Source organism: Cetorhinus maximus, chromosome 10, assembly GCF_964194155.1.
Source record: "Cetorhinus maximus chromosome 10, sCetMax3.hap1.1, whole genome shotgun sequence".
NCBI lineage: Eukaryota > Metazoa > Chordata > Chondrichthyes > Lamniformes > Cetorhinidae > Cetorhinus > Cetorhinus maximus.
The window spans coordinates 60,539,333-60,560,151 of NC_135888.1; the positions used below are offsets into that span (position 1 = coordinate 60,539,333).

General features: G+C 43.0%; 1 protein-coding gene across 1 annotated transcript in view; it reads left to right on the forward strand.

Annotated features, from left to right (window-relative positions):
• The first annotated feature begins 4,930 nt into the window (after positions 1–4,930).
• The window catches only part of dock2 (dedicator of cytokinesis 2), a 634,661-nt gene continuing 618,772 nt past the window's right edge, over positions 4,931–20,819 (forward strand). Inside the window, exon 1 of the mRNA XM_078550540.1 lies at positions 4,931–5,055. Coding sequence (XP_078406666.1) covers positions 5,013–5,055 — 43 coding nt within the window. The 5' untranslated portion in view covers positions 4,931–5,012. The remainder of the gene's footprint in view (positions 5,056–20,819) is intronic.

Below are 20,819 nucleotides of genomic sequence, written 5' to 3' on the forward strand. Positions count from 1 at the left end.
GAAGAGACGGGGAAGAGGACATGAGGCCAGGCTGAGCAGCACCAGCTGTTGCAGGAGGTCGAGGAGGCTGAGGTGGCCTCCTTCCCCACTGCTGCTGAACAGGATATCCTACACCACCACCCCCCGACAACAGGACCTCCATTCTGAGGGCCTGTGCACCCTCTCCCTCGGTGCCTGAGCCATCCTAAAATGTGCCACGTAGTGCCAGCCAGAGCGCTCCACACCATTAACGGAAGTGGGTGTGAGGACCCATACATTGTTCCATGAGAATTGTGTCAAATCAGCACTTGAGTGCTAAACCTGCAGGTTTCTGGATTCACACCTCCAGACAAATTCAAATTATGGAATTAATAATTAGGACCAAGATTATGTGGTAAATCTGGACTTTCAAACAAACTTTTTGGCATAGCAGCCATTTGGCATCAATTTTCACCCTTTGACCAAAATGTTGTTTTGAGAAATCTGGGTGACAATACATTGTGCAGTTAGTGCTAGATTTAATCTTTAAAAGCCAACATAGTGAAAGGTGTTGAATGGAGTTCAGCAGTGTTAGGGTTCTGGGAAATAATGCACTTGAGTAGGTGACAGCATAAAGAATCTGGATTTCAACAGAGTGAGAATGTAAGGAAGAGGCGGTAGGTATAGGAAGAGATAATTAGAACTTCAGAGGAAGAAAAAAGGGAAGCTTGGACCAAAGCAGAATTGATAAAATACAGAGACAAGCAAGGCTGTGATTTATAGAAAGTGACAAGCAACAGTTTAAAGGGAAGAGAGGGATGACCTGCTCAGTGGCAAACTCTTTCCTATATCCCATCAAAATGGCCATTATACCAGATAAGCTTTAGGTAGTAGGAAACTTCTGTGTAGTGAATTCTGTCGATATTAGGGCCAGAGAGAACAATGATTTGTATGAACAGATGCTGGTTTACAAAAGCTAGATCAAATAAATATCTCTATTAGTTGTTTATCATATCAGATTGTCACGACTCACTGGGGATAGTGCGCAGTAATATCAAGCCCCAATGTTCTTCGAGCTGCGAGAAATCTGAAGAAGTTTGATCAATGCACCTGACTGTCCCAATTCTACCTAACTGTTTAATTTAGGTTAACAGAATATGAACACCAGGTTTGTAGACTTAATATATAAATAACTATTTATTGAACAAATTGTCATTAACCAGTGAAAAAAAAAGAAATATGAACTGCTAATTTCTAACTCTTTAACCTAAAATGTACCCCTTCTTAAACCCCTAGACACACACATACAAGACACATAAGACACACAAAAACATGGATTTTAAGGGCGGGATAAAACAATTCAATAGCACCAATTCCGGAGTACAGAATTCAATGGGTTGATTTTGATCGATGTATTCCAAATTCCTTTCACTTCTTGTTGAGGACACGAGGTGGTCTTCCAGCACTTTCAGTATTTAGTTCATTGATTGAGCACTTGCCTTTCAATGTCCCTAACAGTGATTTCCTCCTTTGCCACTTGACAGAGGTTTTCAGAGAGAGAGAGAGAGCACGTTAGAGAGATATGAGGCGAAAATGCCAGCTAGCTATTATTGTAGGATTTCTGGAATCTTACACACACAGGAGAGAGAGGTTTTACGTCTTTTTCCTTTCAAGTCAGGAGCTATTCTGCTGCACTGCTCTCACACAAAACCTGGTCACCAGCCAATTAAAACATTTTTGCCCATTTGATCCAGGACTCCTTTCTGGCCCCATCTTGTCTTTCATGGCACACTCTGTTCCAGGACTGCAACATTGTATATATCTCTCATCCTGTTCCAGTGGACATGTCTTTTAACCTGTAGCCATTTTAATTTTAATCGACAGTCCAACAGAAAATAAAAAGATATGTTCTTTGCAATAGTACAACATACATGAAAAGATATGTTCCTGACAGATGGATCAGATACATAGGGTGGAATTTTCCTTTCTGGAGACTAAGTCTGGTGGCAGGACCAGAAGTCAGAGTAACTTCAGTTGGAGAGCAGGCTGGCTGAGCAGGCGCAATCTTGTGTTGTTCAGCTCATTAATTATGCAGCCATGAGGATCTCATCGAATTTCATAGTGGGCGGGCAGGAAGTGGCCCGCGCTGCCATCACCTCATAGGCTTCAACGTCTAGCTTCCATATTTGAACAGCACCTGGACAGCCATTCACTCTGCCACTCTGCTCCTTTACTCTCCCCCCCCACCCCACCCCCAAGCCCTGCCTCGATTTCACCCCTCCCCTATGTCCAGCTTTGGCGCAGCATGTGTGATATCTCTTAGCGATGGTGTGAAAGAAAGGCGAAAGCAATGTCTACTGACTTGACAGTCCAGGAAGAAGTCTATCTCGCCAGGTGCACGCCTTTTATGTACAGTTGTGAAAGGGAATGCTCTAAGTTCCTGCTGGCGGGGTGCTAAATTTGGAGGGGGCACAAGATTCTGGTGTGTTGGTCTTTAAATGAGCATTCAGGAGATACAAATAGGGCTCCCGACATAGATCAGCAGGACTCTCAACCCACCTTAAACCTGCCATGAAAGTTAGGAGAACTAGATTCCAAACTAATTTCCCAATGTCTGGAAACAATTTTTGGTCTCCTGCCAAATCTTGATCCGCCGCCCGCCATGATTCCTGTTGCTAGCAGGAGAGGAAAATTCCACCCCTAGCTTCTGGACCCACAGTAGTCACTGTCTGAGCAAGACACCTAGATAGAAAGATTTTGCACTCAAATAGCACCTTTCACATGCTCAGGCGTTCCCAAAGTGCCTTGCAGCCAACAAAACACTTTTGGAGTGCAGTCACTGCTGTAATGTTGGGAGGGCACCTACCAATTTTCACACAGCAAGATCCCACAAACAGCAATGAGATAAATAATCTGTTTTAGTGGGGTTGTTTGAGGAATTAATGTTAATCAGGACAACTCTGCTGCCCATCTTCAAAGGTGCCAGGGAATCTTTTATATCCATACCAAGAAAGTGGAAATGGACCAGGCTTTAACAACATGGAGGAGCTTTTCATGGGATACTTAAAGCGCTAGAGAACCTCCGAGGTGGCCAAGCTGAGACTTTAAGCTAAAACACTAGTTTATTCCATGTTTAGTGCAAAGCACCATCTTGGTACAAGGGAGTTGATGCTTGCATTGGACCTGCAGGATCCTGAAGCAGTTGATTATCACTTGAATTGTCTGAAAGCATTCATTGAGGAGATTGCACAGCACTTTTGTGATTAGCGCGTGAACTAACACTCTCTCCTAACAGTGACGAGGTGATTGGAAGTAAACAAGTTATTGTTGAAGGTGTTAAGGCCTACTTAAAAGTGTATCACTCTATACTGTTAAGATGCTGCTTGAAGTTTGAAGAGAGCCTTTGAAACGCATAGGGAGACTTTGCCAAGATTTCACCAAAACTCCATTAACATTTATTCCAGAAATTAGCTGAGGACTTCACCGAAAAGGAGTGAGTGCTGTGCCACCCTGCCTTATTACATATATTATACGAGTCGCCAGGAGAAAGGGGGTGCTTGGTCTGCAAGTGGGATGGGAGGACGACATGAGGCCAGGCGAAGCAGCACCAGCTGCTACAGAGGAGGGGTACAGGAGGATGGGCTCCTTCCTCCTTGCAAGTAGATGAGATCATTCCACCCCTGGACCACTGGGACCTTCATTGCTTTGTCCTGTGCACCCTCTTATGCGGGCCCCGAGCCATCCTGAAATCCGCCGCTGTGTGTCAACCAGCCTACCCCACACCTTCAGTGGAAGTAGGGGAGTGAAGTCAGCATATACTGCTCCATGAGAATTGTCACCAATCAGTGCTTGAGCAATATACTTGCAGGTGTCTGTTTTGGCACCTCCAGGCAAGTTCAACTTTTAGCGATCAGCAATTAGGACCAAAATTGCATGCTAAGTCTCAGACTTTCAAACACATAAGTCTTAACAGCACAGCATAAATTTAGCGCCGGTTTCATCCTTTCACCCCTTATCTGAAAGACAGCATTTCTGTCAGGGACTGTACTGATTCAGTACTGCACTTGAGCCTCTGAAGGGGGCCTCAAACCCACAAACCTCTGCCTCTGACATGAGTGTGCTACCAATGAAGGCTAACAGCTGAATCAATTGTAATCAATAGCCATAACCATAAACAGTTAGGTTTGGTGCATAGCTGCTATAGTATTAGGTATGATCAGACAGAGGGTGGTTTAAATATGATGTGGAGAGAGAAAGACAAAATTAACCAGGATTAATGGGCACAAATAAGTGTTCAGCTTCAACATATAATATTCAGGGTAAAGGAAAGCTTTGGCTCGTTCAGGTTTTAACCAATGTGGTCAAATTTGCTGACCGCCTGGAACAGCACGCAGGCATGGCCAATAACACCTTCCTATCACCTGCACTCACATCAGAGTTTGAGCAAAAAGGTCGCACTAACTATGTGACTGGTTGAAAATGTCCATGTGGCCTGTGTCCATACCCCAAGATGTGTGAGGAGATTCCATTGCAAAATGATTGCATCGAGACATGAATGAAGAGGTCCCTTTCCTGCAGGGCCTTTCTCAGAAATTCTGAAGTAGGTAGGAAAGTCCCCTTAATTACACGCACCAACCAGGTTTATAACAGGGCATTACATAAAATTGAAGGCGTTGTCTCAAAAGGACAGAGCAATAGAAGGAACAACGCACTTCCACTTTGCAAGTGTGCCAGTCTTAACATTGAAAATCATTCAGGTGCAGTGCTTTATTAAAATATATCAATGCAGGTCAATAGATTGTAACATATACAGGCTAGAAGTATATCTTCCATCTTTGCTTTTATGAAAGTATCTTAATCAGGCCTCATTTAAATAATCCCCCAACACCATTGCTTGCACCTTGCCGCCTTTGTGGTTGAGACGTCAGTACTTCTTCGTAGAGAAGTTTCCGGATACACTAAAGCGAAAGCACTTCAGACATAGCTTTGCAAGACCTCAGCTTTGCTGGTCATCAGCTGCGTTGCGTGGAACAACCTACAGTGTTAATTGAACTATGCCTCCTTGGAGCAGGACAGTCAGGGAGAGATATGGAGTGGGTAAGGGAAACCGGCTTTCATTCTTTCACAAACGATATACCATAAAGTGAGTTAAAAGTCGCCCAAATCTGCCACATTTCTGTGAGTCTATCTGTCAACAGGATGTGGGTAGCTTGTTTCAAAAGCGGTGCTGCTCAAAGAGACTAAACGAAAAGTTGACATGAGTACAAATCTAAAATAAAATTCAACAAATGCAGAAATAAGGAAGCTCCTTTTTTTCTGCGCAATAGTTGTTACAGTTCACAGTTAAATAACTTTGAAACAAGTTTCCCTGTCTGGGGTCAATTCCACTGGCTCGCCTGTCTAAAATTTTTGCTGAGTCGTTTTCTGCCCAGCAACATACTTGGCAAAGCAGGCACCTGAAAACAGGCACCTGTTGAGCATTTTAGACAGGCACGGATATGTGATAGAGGAAGTGAGATGTGCGGCTAATTGATGGCGTCTGTTTCCACAATGTTGTTGAGGAACTTGTTCGTCACACAAGAGCAGCTTGCAAATCAAGATTTAGCTTCCTCTAAGTCCTATGCCAAGCCTAACACTTAGATCCTGGATTTCAAATATAATGTTACAACTTTGTGCATTGCACGAGAGATATTAGGAAATCTATTAATAGAGTTTATGCTAATGATACTGTGTTAAAAAGTAATCTCCTGTCCCAGTTACACTTCTGATTTGTCGTTAATTCAGGAAATATGGCAGATGTGTCAGCGTGTGGTTTTATTGTGGTTAGCTGTCTAATTGGCAAAAATACGAAAAGAAATTTGTTCTTTGACTATGTGTCCTTGGCAAACGCCCTTTACGTTTTCTCTGGAACCACCTTAAATACTGTGACACACTAACCAAATGGGAAGTCAGCACAGACTGAGTTTTAGAATCACTTCAGGATGAAAAATGTAGGCCACAGACTTTCAAACCCCCCTCGAGAAGACATTGTGTGGGAACCATGATGTTCAGGCTGCAGTTATGGCACTGACCCGAGGCATTCATGGCCCACCGGATGTTGGTGGCTGGGCCTAGTAGCCTGGATCTGCCATATCCTCTTTGGCTCTTAGATTCACACCTACTTGGGGACCGACAAAGGGCTACGTTATCTGATATAACCACACCCAATTGCCTTACAGTGTGAGAAGGGTTGCCCAAAAATCCAGAATATATATCTAAAAGGCTGTTGTATTTACCCCTGCTGTATTGTACTGAGTCCTCTCCTTAATTCTGAGATTCTATACGTGAGGTTGTCTTACTTCTTCAGTGGCAACATCCCCTAAATGAAAATCAGTCAATTAAAGGATTTTGAAATAACTCTCCTGATTCTTTTTTATTCATCTTTGGGATGTGTGTGTCACTGGCTAGGCCAGCATTTATTGCCCATTTCCTAATTGCCCTTGAGAAGGTGGTGATGAACTGCCATCTTGAACTGCTGCAGGCCATGTGGTGTAGGTACACCCACAGTGCTGTTAGAGAGGGAGTTCCAGGATTCTGACCCAGTGACAGTGAAGGAACGGTACTATATTTCCAAGTCAGGATGGTGAGTGGCTTGAAGGGGAACTTCCAGGTGGTGATGTTCCCATGTAGCTGCTGCCCTTGTCCTTCTAGATGGTAGTGGTTGTGGGTTTGGAAGGTGATGTCTAAGGAGCCTTGGTGAATTGCTGCAGTGTATCTTGTTAATGGTACACACTGCTGCCACTGTGCGTCGGTGGTGGAGGGTGAGGATGTTTGTGGAAGGGGTGCCAATCAAGTGGCTGCTTTGTCCTGGATGGTGTCAAGCTTCTCCAGTATTGTTTGAGCTGCACTCATCCAGGCAAGTGGACAGTATTCCATCACACTCCTGACTTGTGCCCTGTAGATGGTGGACAGGCTTTGGGGAGTCAGGAGGTGAGTTACTCACTGCCAGATTCCCAGCCTCTGACCTGCTCTTGTAGCCAAAGTATTTATATGGCTACTCCAGTTCAGTTTCTGGTCAATGGTAACCGCCAGGATGTTGATAGTGGGGATTCAGCAATGGTAATGCCATTGAATGTCAAGGGGGTGATGGTTAGACTCTCTCTTTAGATGAACATGGTCATTGCCTGGCACTTGTGTGGTGTGAATGTTATTTGCGTCTTGTCAGCCCAAGCCTGGATATTGTTCAGGTCTTGCTGCATTTGATGCAGTAATGATGAGTAATATGGAGCTCTAGAGACCAGAAGGGCATTAGCTTTTAATAAATTCGATGAGTTCAGCAGCGATATTTTAGGAGCTACTACCAGCATCCTACTGCAGGAGTTGGATGGTATTATCTTTTGATGGCTACTATTGAATTTATATCCACCACCCTCCTCAGAAGCGCATTTCAAATCCTAACTTCTTGCATAAAAATATTTTTCATCATGTCGCCTTTAGCTCTTTTGCCAATCACCTTAAATCTGTGCCCTGAAGTTATTGACCCTTCAGCCATTGGAAACAGTTTGGACATCCTGAAATCACAAAAGGCGGCCTATACATTTCTCCTTTCCCTTTTTCCTTTCTTCAAGGCACAGGAATTACAGTGTCCCATAGGTTTCTTTGTCGTTGTTTGGTTAGATTTTGTTTTCATTAAAATGATGAACGTTGGTACCGGAAATGGAACATTTGCTCATTTAACATGCGCCTTCTGCAGAGTCTGGACTAAAAACTGGATCAAAACAAAATATTACCACGCTTTTCCTAAATTTGGATTAATTGCTTCCTCTACTAATTTCCCTTGTTTGAATGACTTTGAGAATGCCCCTCATGCAGAAATCTCTTTTCTTAAAGCAAAATCACACTTCCGGCCCTTTTGTTATGAACTGAGACTAACCATTTCTCTGGCAGGTACCACTTCTGCTGCCCAGCTTTATGATATCATACATGTGTCAACTTCAGTCCATTTTATTTAGTCTTCCAATTCCAGTGCCCTGTACCACGCACCTTGCTTATCACCAAACCTTGGCAGTCTGTTACTTTCCTACCCAACTTTAAGAGCCCTCTCAGCACCTCATTGTTTGGTTATGCATTCAGTCATCTTTTTCTTTCCCTGCTCAGTGATTTATTGCCAAAGAATTTATAATTTAATTGTTTGCAAAAGCTTCGGGCATCGTATTGCAACAATATTTCTTTCCAAATGACAAATCCTGAACCCAGATATTAGATGGAAGAAGAGAGCCAGTATAGAACCTTAAGGTCTGGATGGGAGTTCTGTCGTGGAAGCTCTAGGCAGCTTTGTGAGTGGACCAACAATCATCATATCTTAATGCTGACAGGAATGGCCAAGGAGGAGAAACAATTGTCAGGTGAATTCTTCATTGTCAACTGAAAATGTGCGACAAAAATGATCAGTACTTATTGTAGACTGTAACTTAGATTAAGGGTTTCTTGGACATCTTCACAGAATCACAGTGCAGAAGAGGCCCTTCGGCCCATCGAGTCTGCACCGACACGTGAGAAACACCTGACCTACCTACCTAATCCCATTTACTAGCACTTGGCCCATAGCCTTGAATGTTGTGACGTGCCAAGTGCTCATCCAGGTACTTTTTAAAGGATGTGAGGCAATCCGCCTCCACCACCCTCCCAGGCAGTGCATTCCAGACCGTCACCACCCTCTGGGTAAAAAAGTTTTTCCTCACATCCCCCCTAAACTTCCTGCCCCTCACCTTGAACTTATGCCCCTTTGTGACTGACCCTTCAACTAAGGGGAACAGCTGCTCCCTATCCACCTTGTCCATGCCCCTCATAATCTTGTACACCTCGATCAGGTCGCCCCTTAGTCTTCTCTGCTCCAACGAAAACAACCCAAGTCTATCCAACCTCTCTTCATAACTTAAATGTTTCATCCCAGGCAACATCCAGGTGAATCTTCTCTGCACCCCCTCCAGTTCAATCAGATCCTTCCTATAATGTGGCAACCAGAACTGCACACAGTACTCCAGCTGTGGCCTCACCAAGGTTCTATACAACTCCAACATGACCTCCCTACTTTTGTAATCTATGCCTCAATTGATAAAGACCCTCTGAGAGAAAACATTTCTCCTCATCTCTGTCTTAATGGGTGACCTCTTATTTTTAAACAGCGACCTCTAGTTCTAGATTCTCCCTCAAGAAGAAACATCCCCTCCACATCCACCTTATCAAGACCCCTCAGGATCTTATATGTTTCAATCAAGTCACCTCTTTCTCTTCTAAACCCCAGTGGACACAAACCTAACCTGTCCAACCTTTCCTCATAAGACGACCTCCAATTCCAGGTACTAATCTAATAAACCTTCTCTGAACTGCTTCTAACATACGTACATCCTTCTTTAAATAAGGAGACCAATACTGTACACAGTACTCCAGATGTGGTCTCACCAATGCCGTGTATAAATGAAGCATAAGCTCCTTACTTTTGTACACAATTCCCCTCGCAATAAACAATAGCATTCTATTAGCTTTCTTAATTACTTGCTGTACCTGCATACTAATCTTTTGCGATTCATGGACTAGTACACACAGATCCCTCTGCACCTCAGAGCTCTGCAATCTCTCACCATCTGGATAATATGCTTCTTTTTATTTTTCCAGCCAAAATGGACAATTTAATATTTCCCACATTATATTCCATTTGCCAAATCTTTACCCACTCATTTAACCTATCTAAATTCCTTTGCAGCCTCCTTATGCCCTTTTCACAGCTTATTTTCCTACCTATCTTTTTGTCATCAGCAAAGTTAACAACTAAACTTTTGGTCCTTTCATCAGACATTTTATAAATTGTGAAAAGTTGAGGCCCCAGCCTTGATTCCTGTGGCACACCACTTGTTACATCTTGCCAACCAGAAAATGAGTCTACTCTTTTATTATTGTTATTATTATTTATACCTATTCTGTTTCTTGTTAGCTAGCCAATCTTCTATCCATGCCAATATGATACCCCCTAAACTATGAGCACTTATTTTTCTCAATAACATTTAATGTGGCACCATATCAAATACCTTCTAGAAATCTAAGTATAGTACATTCACTGTTTCCCCTTTATCTACAGCATATGTTAGTTCTTCAAGGAACTCCAGTAAATTGGTTAAACATGATCTCCCTCTCACAAAACCATATTGTCTCTGCCTCATTACCTTGAATTTTTCTAAGTGCCCTGCTATAAAGTCTTAGTAATAGCTTCTAACATTTACCCTATGACAGATGTTAAGTTAACTGGCCTGTAGTTTCCTGCTTTCTGTCTCCTTCCCTTTTTGAATAAAGGAGTTACATTTGTTATTTTCCAATATAATGGTACCTTCCCCAAATCTAAGTAATTTTGAAAAATTAAAATCGACGCATCAACTATCTCACTCGCCACTTCTTTTAAGATCCTAGGATGAAGTGCATCAGGACACGGGGACTTGTCAACCCACAGCTGAACCAATTTGCTCAGTACCACTTCCCTGGTGATTGTAATTTCCTTGAGCTCACCCTTCCCTTCCATTTCTTGATTTACGGCTATTTCTGGAATGTTACTTGTATATTCTACAGTGAAGACCGATGCAAAATAGCTGTTCAATTGATCAGCCGTCTCCTTATTTTCCATTATTTATTTCCCAGACTCATTTTCGATAGGACCAACACTCACCTTGTTAACACTATTCTTTTTCAAATATCAATAGAAACTTTTAAAATATGCATTCAGAGTATCTGGGCGTCACTGGCTAGGACATCGTTTATTGTCCATCCTTATTGCCCTTGAAAAGGTGGTGGTGAGCTGTTTTCTTGAACCGCCACAGTCCATGTGGTGTAGGTACACCCACGGTGCTGGTAGGGAGTGAGTTCCAAGATTTTGACCCAGCGACAGTGACTCTTGCTACCTGTCTTTATATTTCTAGCTAACATTTTTTCGTACCCTAGGGCAGGATTTCCCTGTCGGCGAGCGGGGCGCGGGGCCTGTTTGCCAACACGTAAAATGACGCGGGATGACGTGGGGCGGAACTCCCGACGTCACTACACCCCATTTAAATTTTCAGGTAGGCGGGGGCTCAGCAAAATCAGCTGTGCGCCCACCGACCTGTCAATGGCCGATTAAGGCCATTGACAGAGTCATTTAAGTAATTAAAGGACCTGCCCGTCCAACCTTAAGGTTGGCGTTCAGGCCAGGAGCCCTGGTGGAAATTAGAAAAAGCATGAAACCTCATCCATGGGCGGGATGAGGTTTCATGTAGGTTTTAAAAAATTTAATTAAAGTTTTTTTAAAAGTTATGGACATGTCCCAACTCATACGACAGTGTCACATGAGGGGACATGTCAGGGATTTTTTTTTTCTATTTTTAATAATTTGTACAGTAGAGCCGATCTCCCTGAGGCCGCACTTAGCCTCAGGGAGATGAGTGCGCTCTTTCATACGCATATGTGAAAGAGCGCACTCTCGAGTTTAGGGAATCCCCTCCACCCCCCCGCACTGGGAGCGCACAGCGCTTCCGTGCGGACACCATGCTGGGTGGGCTTTAATTGGCCCGCCCATGTAAAATGGCGGTGCGTCCCCGTTAGGGGGCACCGATCAGAGGCGCACCTCTGTGCATCCGCATTTCAACTTCCCCCCGATGGGGGGAACATCCTGCCCCTAATGTTTTCCTCCTTATTACTATTTTAGTCATCCTTTACTGTTTTCTATATTCTGTCCAATCTTCTGACCTGCCATCTGATCTTTGTGTGATTATATTCATTTTCTTGAAGTTTGATACTATCTTTAATTTTTTTAGTTAACCATGGATGGTGAGTCCTCCCCTTGGACTTTTTCTTCCTCGTTGGAATTTATCTATACTGTGTATTCAAAATATTCCCTTAAATGTCTGCTGCTATATATCTACCAGACCATAGGAAAGGTATAATGGTGTTGAATGGAATGGAGAGGAGATTTACTAGAATGGTACCAAGAATTGTGGGACTTCAATCGTGTGGTGAATCTAGAGAAATTGAGATTCTTCTCCTTAGAGCAGAGAAGGCTCAGAAGCGATTTAATAGAGATGCTCAAAATGTTGAGGACATTTGCTAGAACAGTTAGGGAGAAACTGTTTCCATTGACTGGAGGATCGATAATCAGAAGATATTTGGTAACTTAAAAAAGAATGTAGAGGAGGATGGGAATTCTTTTATGCAGTGAGTTGCTATGACCTAGAATGTTCAGCCTGAAAGGTGATGGAAGCAGAGCCAATGTTAACTTTCATAAGGGAATTAGATATAAATTTGGAAAATTTGCATGACTTTGGGGAAAGGAGTAGGACTTATTGGATAGGTCTTTCAAACAGCTAGCATTAGCAGGATGGGAAGAATGGCAATCTTCTGTGCTGTAAGGTCCTATGATTTGATAATAGTTAGTAGTTTAGATAAATGTTGGAAAGACGCCTTTGTTAAAAGTACCCATCAACTTTGAGGAATCATTAATGTCAGGGCAGAGAAGGGGATACGGTGAGGTCTGATGTCTTTTGGCACAGACATGTGTCTGAAGAGGGCTGATCAGAGGTAGGCTAATTAAAAAAAACATAGTGGCAGCAGTACCTTATCTGAAGCCAGACAGTAAGAGACTTGGCTGTCAGAGATAATTAATGCTGAGCCGCCAGGAAGAGAATCAGTTAAAGAACAATCAATTCTTTAAAGTCTCAAGAGGGAATGATTATAGACTTGAAGCCAACAATGTTCGGCCCAGGCTGTGAGCAATAGTTGAATAGTACTTTAAGTTGCCTAGAAAGCACTGTAGCCTAGAAGAAGCGCTGCTAACTTTGATCACAGGAAAATTGCAGTCATTATTGATTGCAGCAAATAGGCGTCATCTTTTATTCCCATCTTTCGTTTCCCATGCACTGTTCAGACTGCCCCATTTACAAACCAAATAGACTCTCAATTAGAGTTTAAGTCTTTTTCCTCAAAGTTTTGTTGCCTGAACAATTTGAGGGTGCAATAGCCTGGTGATTATTTTATCGGACCAATACAGCAGGAGTCATGAGTTCAAATATGGCAGTTTGAGAACCTGAATTCAGTCTAAAAAAAAATCAGAAATAGAAAAACTGGTATCAGTAAAAGTGACCATGAGTCTTCCAGATTGTCATGCAAGTGAGGGTTCAATTATGAAGAGATGTTTCTTCAACAAGGTTTGTAATCTATTGTGCATAAAAGTTTGGGAGGTGACCTGACTGAGACGTTTAAAATGTTAAGAAGATTTTATGGTGTAGCTATAGAGAAGCAATTTCATTTGGTGGGGGAATTCAGAACAAAAGCGCATGACCTTAAAATTAGAGCTAGACCATTTGGGAGTGCGGAGTGCTGTATGATTCTATGCAATCAGGAAGTACTTTTCACACAACGGGTACAGTAAAAACCTGGAACTCTCTCCTCCCAAAAGGCTGTGGATGCCAGGACTTGATAGATTTTTGTTAGTTAAGGATATCAAGGAATCTGGAGCAGAGGAGGGTAAACAGAGTTAAGTTGCAGATCAGTCATGGTCTAATTGAATGGTGAAGCAGGTTTTTGGTGTACAGCCTACTCTTGATGATCCTTTACTCAATTAATGCACAAATGTTCTTTTGGAAAGAAAATCTACTGTAACAAGTCTGGTCTGCACATGACTCAGCCTAATACCATGGTTTTTGACTCTTAACTTCCCTCAGTTGTATCACCACTTTCTAAAGGAAACTAAACATGGAGAATATATGCCACCTTTGCCTGCAATGCCACATCCCAAGAATGAATTAAATCCGCTTGTCAACAGATTCCACAATTAGGCTGAATCTGTCATGAGCCAAAATTGTTATCTTTATTTTGTGTTGTACGTGAGGTAGCTTAGCTCAACAATAACATATCATTTGATTCTCCATTATTTGTCTGCGAAGAGAATATGTCAGAAACCCGGCCACACCTTCTATTACTTTGAGAGGTGCAAAATAGAACTCTGTAGGGCCACTTTATCAAGGCTAATCTACTGTTGCACATTTATTTACAACTGAGAATTTAGGCCTGATTTTCCTAATCCTTCTCCCAGTCCTTTTCTGGGGTGGGGTGGGCAGAAGAGGAGGGGAGGAGCTTGTAAATTTTATATCTCAGATCTATGCAGAGATGATACACCTGTTTGTATGTGTGCGGGAACTTAATTTGCAGTGCTTTAAAATATCTACTCTCTCATGCTTCGAGCTCTACCTAAGCTTTGTTTACTTTTCACATACCCAGGATTAACTAATCAAGCACAATGAGCATCAATGCTAAACAGACTCACATAATCAAACACAGAACAATTGAACATTGCAGAGTGTACAGTGCCAGGCTCATTGCAATCATTCCAGAGAGGTGGAAGTGGCTATTCCCAAATTCCAAACGATTGCTTGCTGGATGCTCAAATGCAGGAGATAAAATTGTCCATAAAAACTGGGTGCTTGGGTTTGTCCCCAACTGCTACAGGACCTGAAAGGCCTCCTGGGCTTCTAGAGGGCTGTCTGAAGACTTCCAGGTGAATCTTTTTCTACTGTTTGAATCTCTCCCCACTACAACTTTGAGGATACCCAGGTCTCCATGAGCAGTCAAAAGATCCCAATCTCCAAGGCCTGACCTCAGGCACCTACAACTCTGCCATACTTTCCTTCCTCTTCAGGCTGGTGGTAGCAAGGGAGAGCCTTGTGTCAATGATGCTTCTAAGCCATATAAAGGGCCCAGGGTAGGAAACGCCTTTGTTTCTGAGTCCAGCTGTCTGGGTGGGAGCAGACAGGAATATCTGTCCTTATATATGCCTAGGAGCAAAATGGGTAGACTAGGTAACATGAAGCACAATCAAATGTTTGCTGTACACATACTGGGCTAACTGTGTGAAAATAAAGAGCCTGGATTAAGAAACCTTAGCAAGGCATAGTGAGTGAATCTGTGTGAGGAGGGGTGGGGGGGTGGTCTCTTAATCATTTGCCATTTCAGCAGACATGCCACAGAAACCCTGAAAAAGCTGTGTTAACAGTTATGGTGGAAGAGCTGGAGAGCCTCCACAGAAATTCACCCCAAATTAGTCTCTGCTGGTATATATACCATATTTACCATCTTAATGTGCCTGCACGATAAAAAGAATTAGAGGGATTTGTCTGCTTTGAAGTGCAGACAACTTCCTTAAAGGAAGGCAGCATCTCCCATGGGCTTTGTTGCATTAAACATCAAGGCAACAAAAGCGCCTTATCCTATTACAAAGATACCAATCTAACAACCAGGGTTTGGAAGTGGATCTCCAATAGTTTAGCTTCTATGGAGACAAAGAGTTGTTAATCTTGAATACATAACCACCCAAGCTTTATTCACACATGAGCTGTTCACCACAACTTTAACAGATATAAGTACACAAGATATAAATATCTCTCAGTTTGACTGTTTCCAGTTGGTGTGACTGACTTGCTGGCTTTTGGTAGCATAGCGTAACCTGGTTAAACAGGCTCAAGAGCTAGCCACTCTGATGAATTATTGGTCAAGTGATTGGTTAGACCCCAGCTGGTGTATTGTGCTCAATTTTGGGCACCATACAATAGGAAGAATGTCAAGGCTTGGATAAGGCACATGGAGATTTACTCAAATGATACCAGAGGGTACGGATTTAATACAATAGGCAAAAGAACCAAGGGGAGATGAAGAGAAGTTACTTTTTGTTACAACATGATTTGTTACATCATGGAGTACTTGAAAAAGTTGTAGAATTGGATTCAGTAATAACTTTCAAAGGGGAATTATCTATCTAATTATACCCAGAGAATCACCATCAATGGCTTCTTTCTTACTCCCACACAGTTACCTCTGGTGTGACCCAAAGATTGATCCTTGGCCTTCTCCTATTTTCCATCTACATGCTGTCCCTCGATGACATTATTTGAAAACACGCACATATCCACATGTACGCTGATGACACCCAGCTTTACCTCATCACTGTCTTTAAGTTGTTAGATTGCTTGTGCAACATCCAGTACTGAATGAGCAGAGGTTTCCTCCAATGAAACATTGGGAAGACTGAAGCCATTGTCTTTGGCCGTGCCAAAAACTCAGGGCAGGATTTTCCAGTCCCGCCAGCTATGGGCATCATCGCTGGCGGGACCGGAAAATCCCAGCCTCAACTCCCTAGCCACCTCTCCATGGCAACTATCTGAGGCTGAACCAGATTGTTGGCAACCTTGGTATCATATTTGATTCTAATCAAACTGTGCCATCACTAAGACCATTTATTTCCACCTCTGTAACATTTATCGACTTCACCCCTGTCTCCGTGCATCTGATGCTGAAACTCTCATTCAGGCTGGGCAGCTAATTGCTTCATGCTGCATGCTCCATGGAAACATCTCCACCAATCAGAGCCCACTTGCCAACCAATCAGCATTCTCTTCTCATGCAGTATAAATTGTTGTTCCCCTGTTACAGTTTGGTAATTTCTTGCAAGATGTCCTGATGAGTGCAAGATGAAAAGCTTAGATAGCATGTCTCTTTTTTCAAAAATATTCATGTCTTTGTTACCTCTAGACTTGACTATCCCAATGCACTCCTGGCTGCTCTCCCATATTCTACCCTTTGTAATCTTGAAGTCATCCAAAACTCTGCTGCCCATGTCTAACTCCCATCAAATGCCGTTTATCCATTATCCTGGGGCTTGCAGACGTATACTGGCCCCTGGTTAAGCAGTGACTCAATCTTAAAATTTTCATCCTTGTTTTCAAATTTCTCCACGACCTCACCTCTCCCTCTCTCTGTAATCTCCTCTACCCTCACAGCCCTCCGACATATCTGTGTTCATCCAATTCTGGCCTCTTGGGCATCTGATTATAATCATTCCACTATTGATAGCTGGGCCTTCAGTTGCCTATGCCCCAAACTTTGGAATACCCTCCTTGCAACTCTCTGCCTGTCTTATTTCACTTTCCTCCTTTAAGACACTCTTTAAAACCTACCTCTTTGACCAAGATCTTTGTCATTGGACATATAAAATCTTCTTATGTGGCTCTGCATCATATTTTGTTTTATAATGCCTCTGTGAAGTGCTTGGAGATGTTTTAATACATTTAAAGGTGCTACATAAACACAGGTTGTTGTTGAAGCTGTTGCTGGATTTGGAAGGCTATGGACAAAGAGCAAGGGAGCGGAACTAATTGGATAGCTCCTTTTAGAGTGCCAATGCATGCATGATGGACTGAATGGCCTCCTTTTGTGCTATAAGATTTTAAGATTCTATAACTGTACTGTCCAGTGTGGTAGTGGGCCAGTTACCAGTCAGTATTGGGGCAGCAGAAGGGAAGGTGCAATGGTTTCTGAAATATCAATGGCACTCACCATATTTCCAATCCTGATTACTGTCCAGTGTTTCCTGCTGGCATCTGAATATCAAATGGGAACAGGACCAGGTTCAGATGTGATCCTCAAGTAGCCTAATAACACTTACTATCTAGACTCACATGGAGGGTCCACAGTTTAATGTCCCACCCGAAAGATGGAACCTTTGACACCACAGCACTCCTTCAGTATGGCACTGGAACATAAGCCTGTATGTGCTCGGGTCTGTGGAGTGGGACTTGAACCCACAGCCTTTGCATCTTCAAACTGAACAGGGTGAGATGGGGATAGAGTTGTAACATTTTCCCTAATTCAGAGGCATAAGTTTTCACATTTCATATGGAAATGCTTATCTCCTACTACCCTAATAGCCACATGTGTGGATACCCAGTGAGTTGAAGATTGGGGTCATCTGCAATGTCCTTCATGGCCATATAAGCTGCCAACCCTCTCAGTGCATATTGGCACACTTGTGAAGAATGGAAGATTGCTGATGCTCACAGAATCGTCCCCAGCAGAATCTGCACATCAGGGGTGATAAAGTAAACTGGGAAAGAATTCAAAATGAGGAATACAGTCTTAGGTCATGTATGTGCATGTTTGTGTTGCATGTGGAAAATATGTCACATACATCAGCTATAAGCTGATTCTGCAATGAACTGATTGGTATTCGATATGTGACATCTGCATACACTTAGTTTCTTTCATTATAAATTCTTATAAATTATAAATTCTTACATCCATATTTATGTTAGAAACTTCCCACATAAACTCATCTTGCTGCAATTCCATCCTCCCACCAGTGATGCACCATAGCTGCTTGGTTTCCCAAAAGGCAAAACAGATAAACTTCCATGCTTCAACAAACTCTGCCTCATTTCCCTTCAAGCTGTGCTATTTAACAATAAGTAATAAGGTATTAGTCACCTATTATATACAAATAAGGGCAGATCTGTACGCCTTTACATGAGGACTGAAATGTATCTGAACACTGTGGTCCAATTATGTCTTGGAATGCATTTTGTGCATGGACCATGCATTTCTTGACTCCTTGCTCTTGACCTTTTGGTGACTAACTGGACAGAGAGAACTCTAGCCAAAGAAGCAGCTGAGATTTAGAGGTCTGGCCTCATTTATATCAAATCACTAAATTGAGGTCCAGAATTACCAGGCTGCACTGGATAGGTCAGTAAAGCAAATTTAGGAATGGGGCGTGATGGCAGAGAGTTATGTCCGAGGGTGGCAGAGGCCCAGGTTTGTGGGACAAGGAGGTGCACTCTTGCTTCTGGGATCCATAAAAATAATCTCAAACTTCTCTTGGCTGGGCCTTCTCAGCTTCATCAAACATAAATTGAATGGAACCTGCACAGCACACACTCCAAACAGTTCTAACACAAAATTGCAACCAGGGCCCTATTTACATCGTGCACCAATTTGGAGCAGCTTAAAAGGCAAGGAGGTGACTGACCCCTTTGTGTGACCATTCCTGCCCTGTTAATCTCAGGCAAAGCAAGACTCTAGGCAAAGACACAGGTGACTATATACATACATATCTTGTACCTACATTAATTTCTTATAGTGTAAACACTCACTTGTAATATCACTCTTTCGCCATCACATTTCAATCATCATATATTTCTGTCACAGTTTATTGAGTCATTCAATGTTGAACTGTCACAATTCAGAAGTAAAGATGTAGGTGTGGCATAATTTTACCCATGCTGAATTTCCAACTTGTTTGTATTGTCAGAGACCAAATGGAAGGGCTTTACACCCAAGCTCGCACAAGGCATTTCCCAAAGAAAGCTATCAGCCCAGAGAACTGATAGGTGGCATGCAGCATGCTTCATGAGTTAACTAAATGGTCGATGCCATCATTTACAACCTTTCTTGCTCTTGCCAAAGATTGATTATCCATACAACATTGATTGGAAAAATTCACTTGTGTAATTTTTTCTTAAAGAGGGTGTGTATTTGGAAATGAGATTGCTAGATCAAATATTTGGCTGCCTGTTATCCAACCATTTGATGCTTTCTTCCGCTGGTGAATGGGAAAGGAAATTGGGTAAGGCGTTTAGTGGTATCCAATCTGCTGGCACCCATTATAATATAAGTAAAAGCAAAAAACTGCGGATGCTGGAAATCCAAAACAAAAACAAAAATACCTGGAAAAACTCAGCAGGTCTGGCAGCATCTGCGGAGAGGAGCACAGTTAACATTTTGAGTCCATATGACTCTTCAACAGAACTAAGGAAAAATAGAAAAGAGGTGAAATATAAACTGGTTTAAGGGGGGCTGGGACAAGGAGAGCTGGATAGAGGGCCAGTGATAGGTGGAGATAGCCAAAAGATGTCACAGACAAAAGGCCAAAGAGGTGTAGAAGGTGGTGATATTATCTAAGGAATGTGCTAATTAAGGGTGGAAAGCAGGACGAGCAAGGCACAGATAGCCCTAATGTGGGTAGGGTGGGGTGAAGGAATCGAAAAAGGCTAAAAGGTAGAGATAAAACAATGGATGGAAATACATTTAAAAATAATGGTAATAGGTGGGAAAAGAAAAATCTATATAAATTATTGGAAAAAAACAAAAAAGAGGGGGAAAATCGGAAAGGGGGTGGGGATGGAGGAGAGAGTTCATGATCTAAAATTGTTGAACTCAATATTCAGTCCGGAAGGCTGTAAAGTGCCTAGTCGGAAGATGAGGTGCTGTTCCTCCAGTTTGCGTTGAGCTTCACTGGAACAATGCAGCAGACTAAGGACGGACATGTGGGCATGAGAGCAGGGTGGAGTGTTGAAATGGCAAGCGACAGGGAGGTCTGGGTAATGCTTGCGGACAGACCGAACGTGTTCTGCAAAGCGATCACCCACTCTGCGTTTGGTCTCTCCAATGTAGAGGAAACCGCATTGGGAGCAACGAATGCAGTAGACTAAGTTGAGGGAAATGCAAGTGAAATGCTGCTTCACTTGAAAGGAGTGTTTGGGTCCTTGGACGGTGAGGAGAGGGGAAGTAAAGGGGCAGGTGTTGCACCTTCTGCGGTTGCATGGGAAGGTGCCGTGGGAGGGGGTTGAGGTGTAGGGGGTGATGGAGGAGTGGACCAGGGTGTCACAGATGGGAACGATCCCTATGGAATGCCGCCAGGGGGGGTGAAGGGAAGATGTGTTTGGTGGTGGCATCATGCTGGAGTTGACGGAAATGGCGGAGGATGATCCTTTGCATGCGGAGGCTGGTGGGGTGATAAGTGAGGACAAGGGGGACCCTATCATGGTTCTGGGAGGGAGAAGAAGTTGTGAGGGCGGATGCGCAGGAGATGGGCCGGACACGGTTGAGGGCCCTGTCAACCACCGTGGGTGGAAAACCTTGGTTAAGGAAGAAGGAAGACATGTCAGAGGAACTGATTTTGAAAATGGCATCATCAGAACAAATGCGACGGAGGCGAAGGAACTGGGAGAATGGGATGGAATCCTTACAGGAAGCGGGGTGTG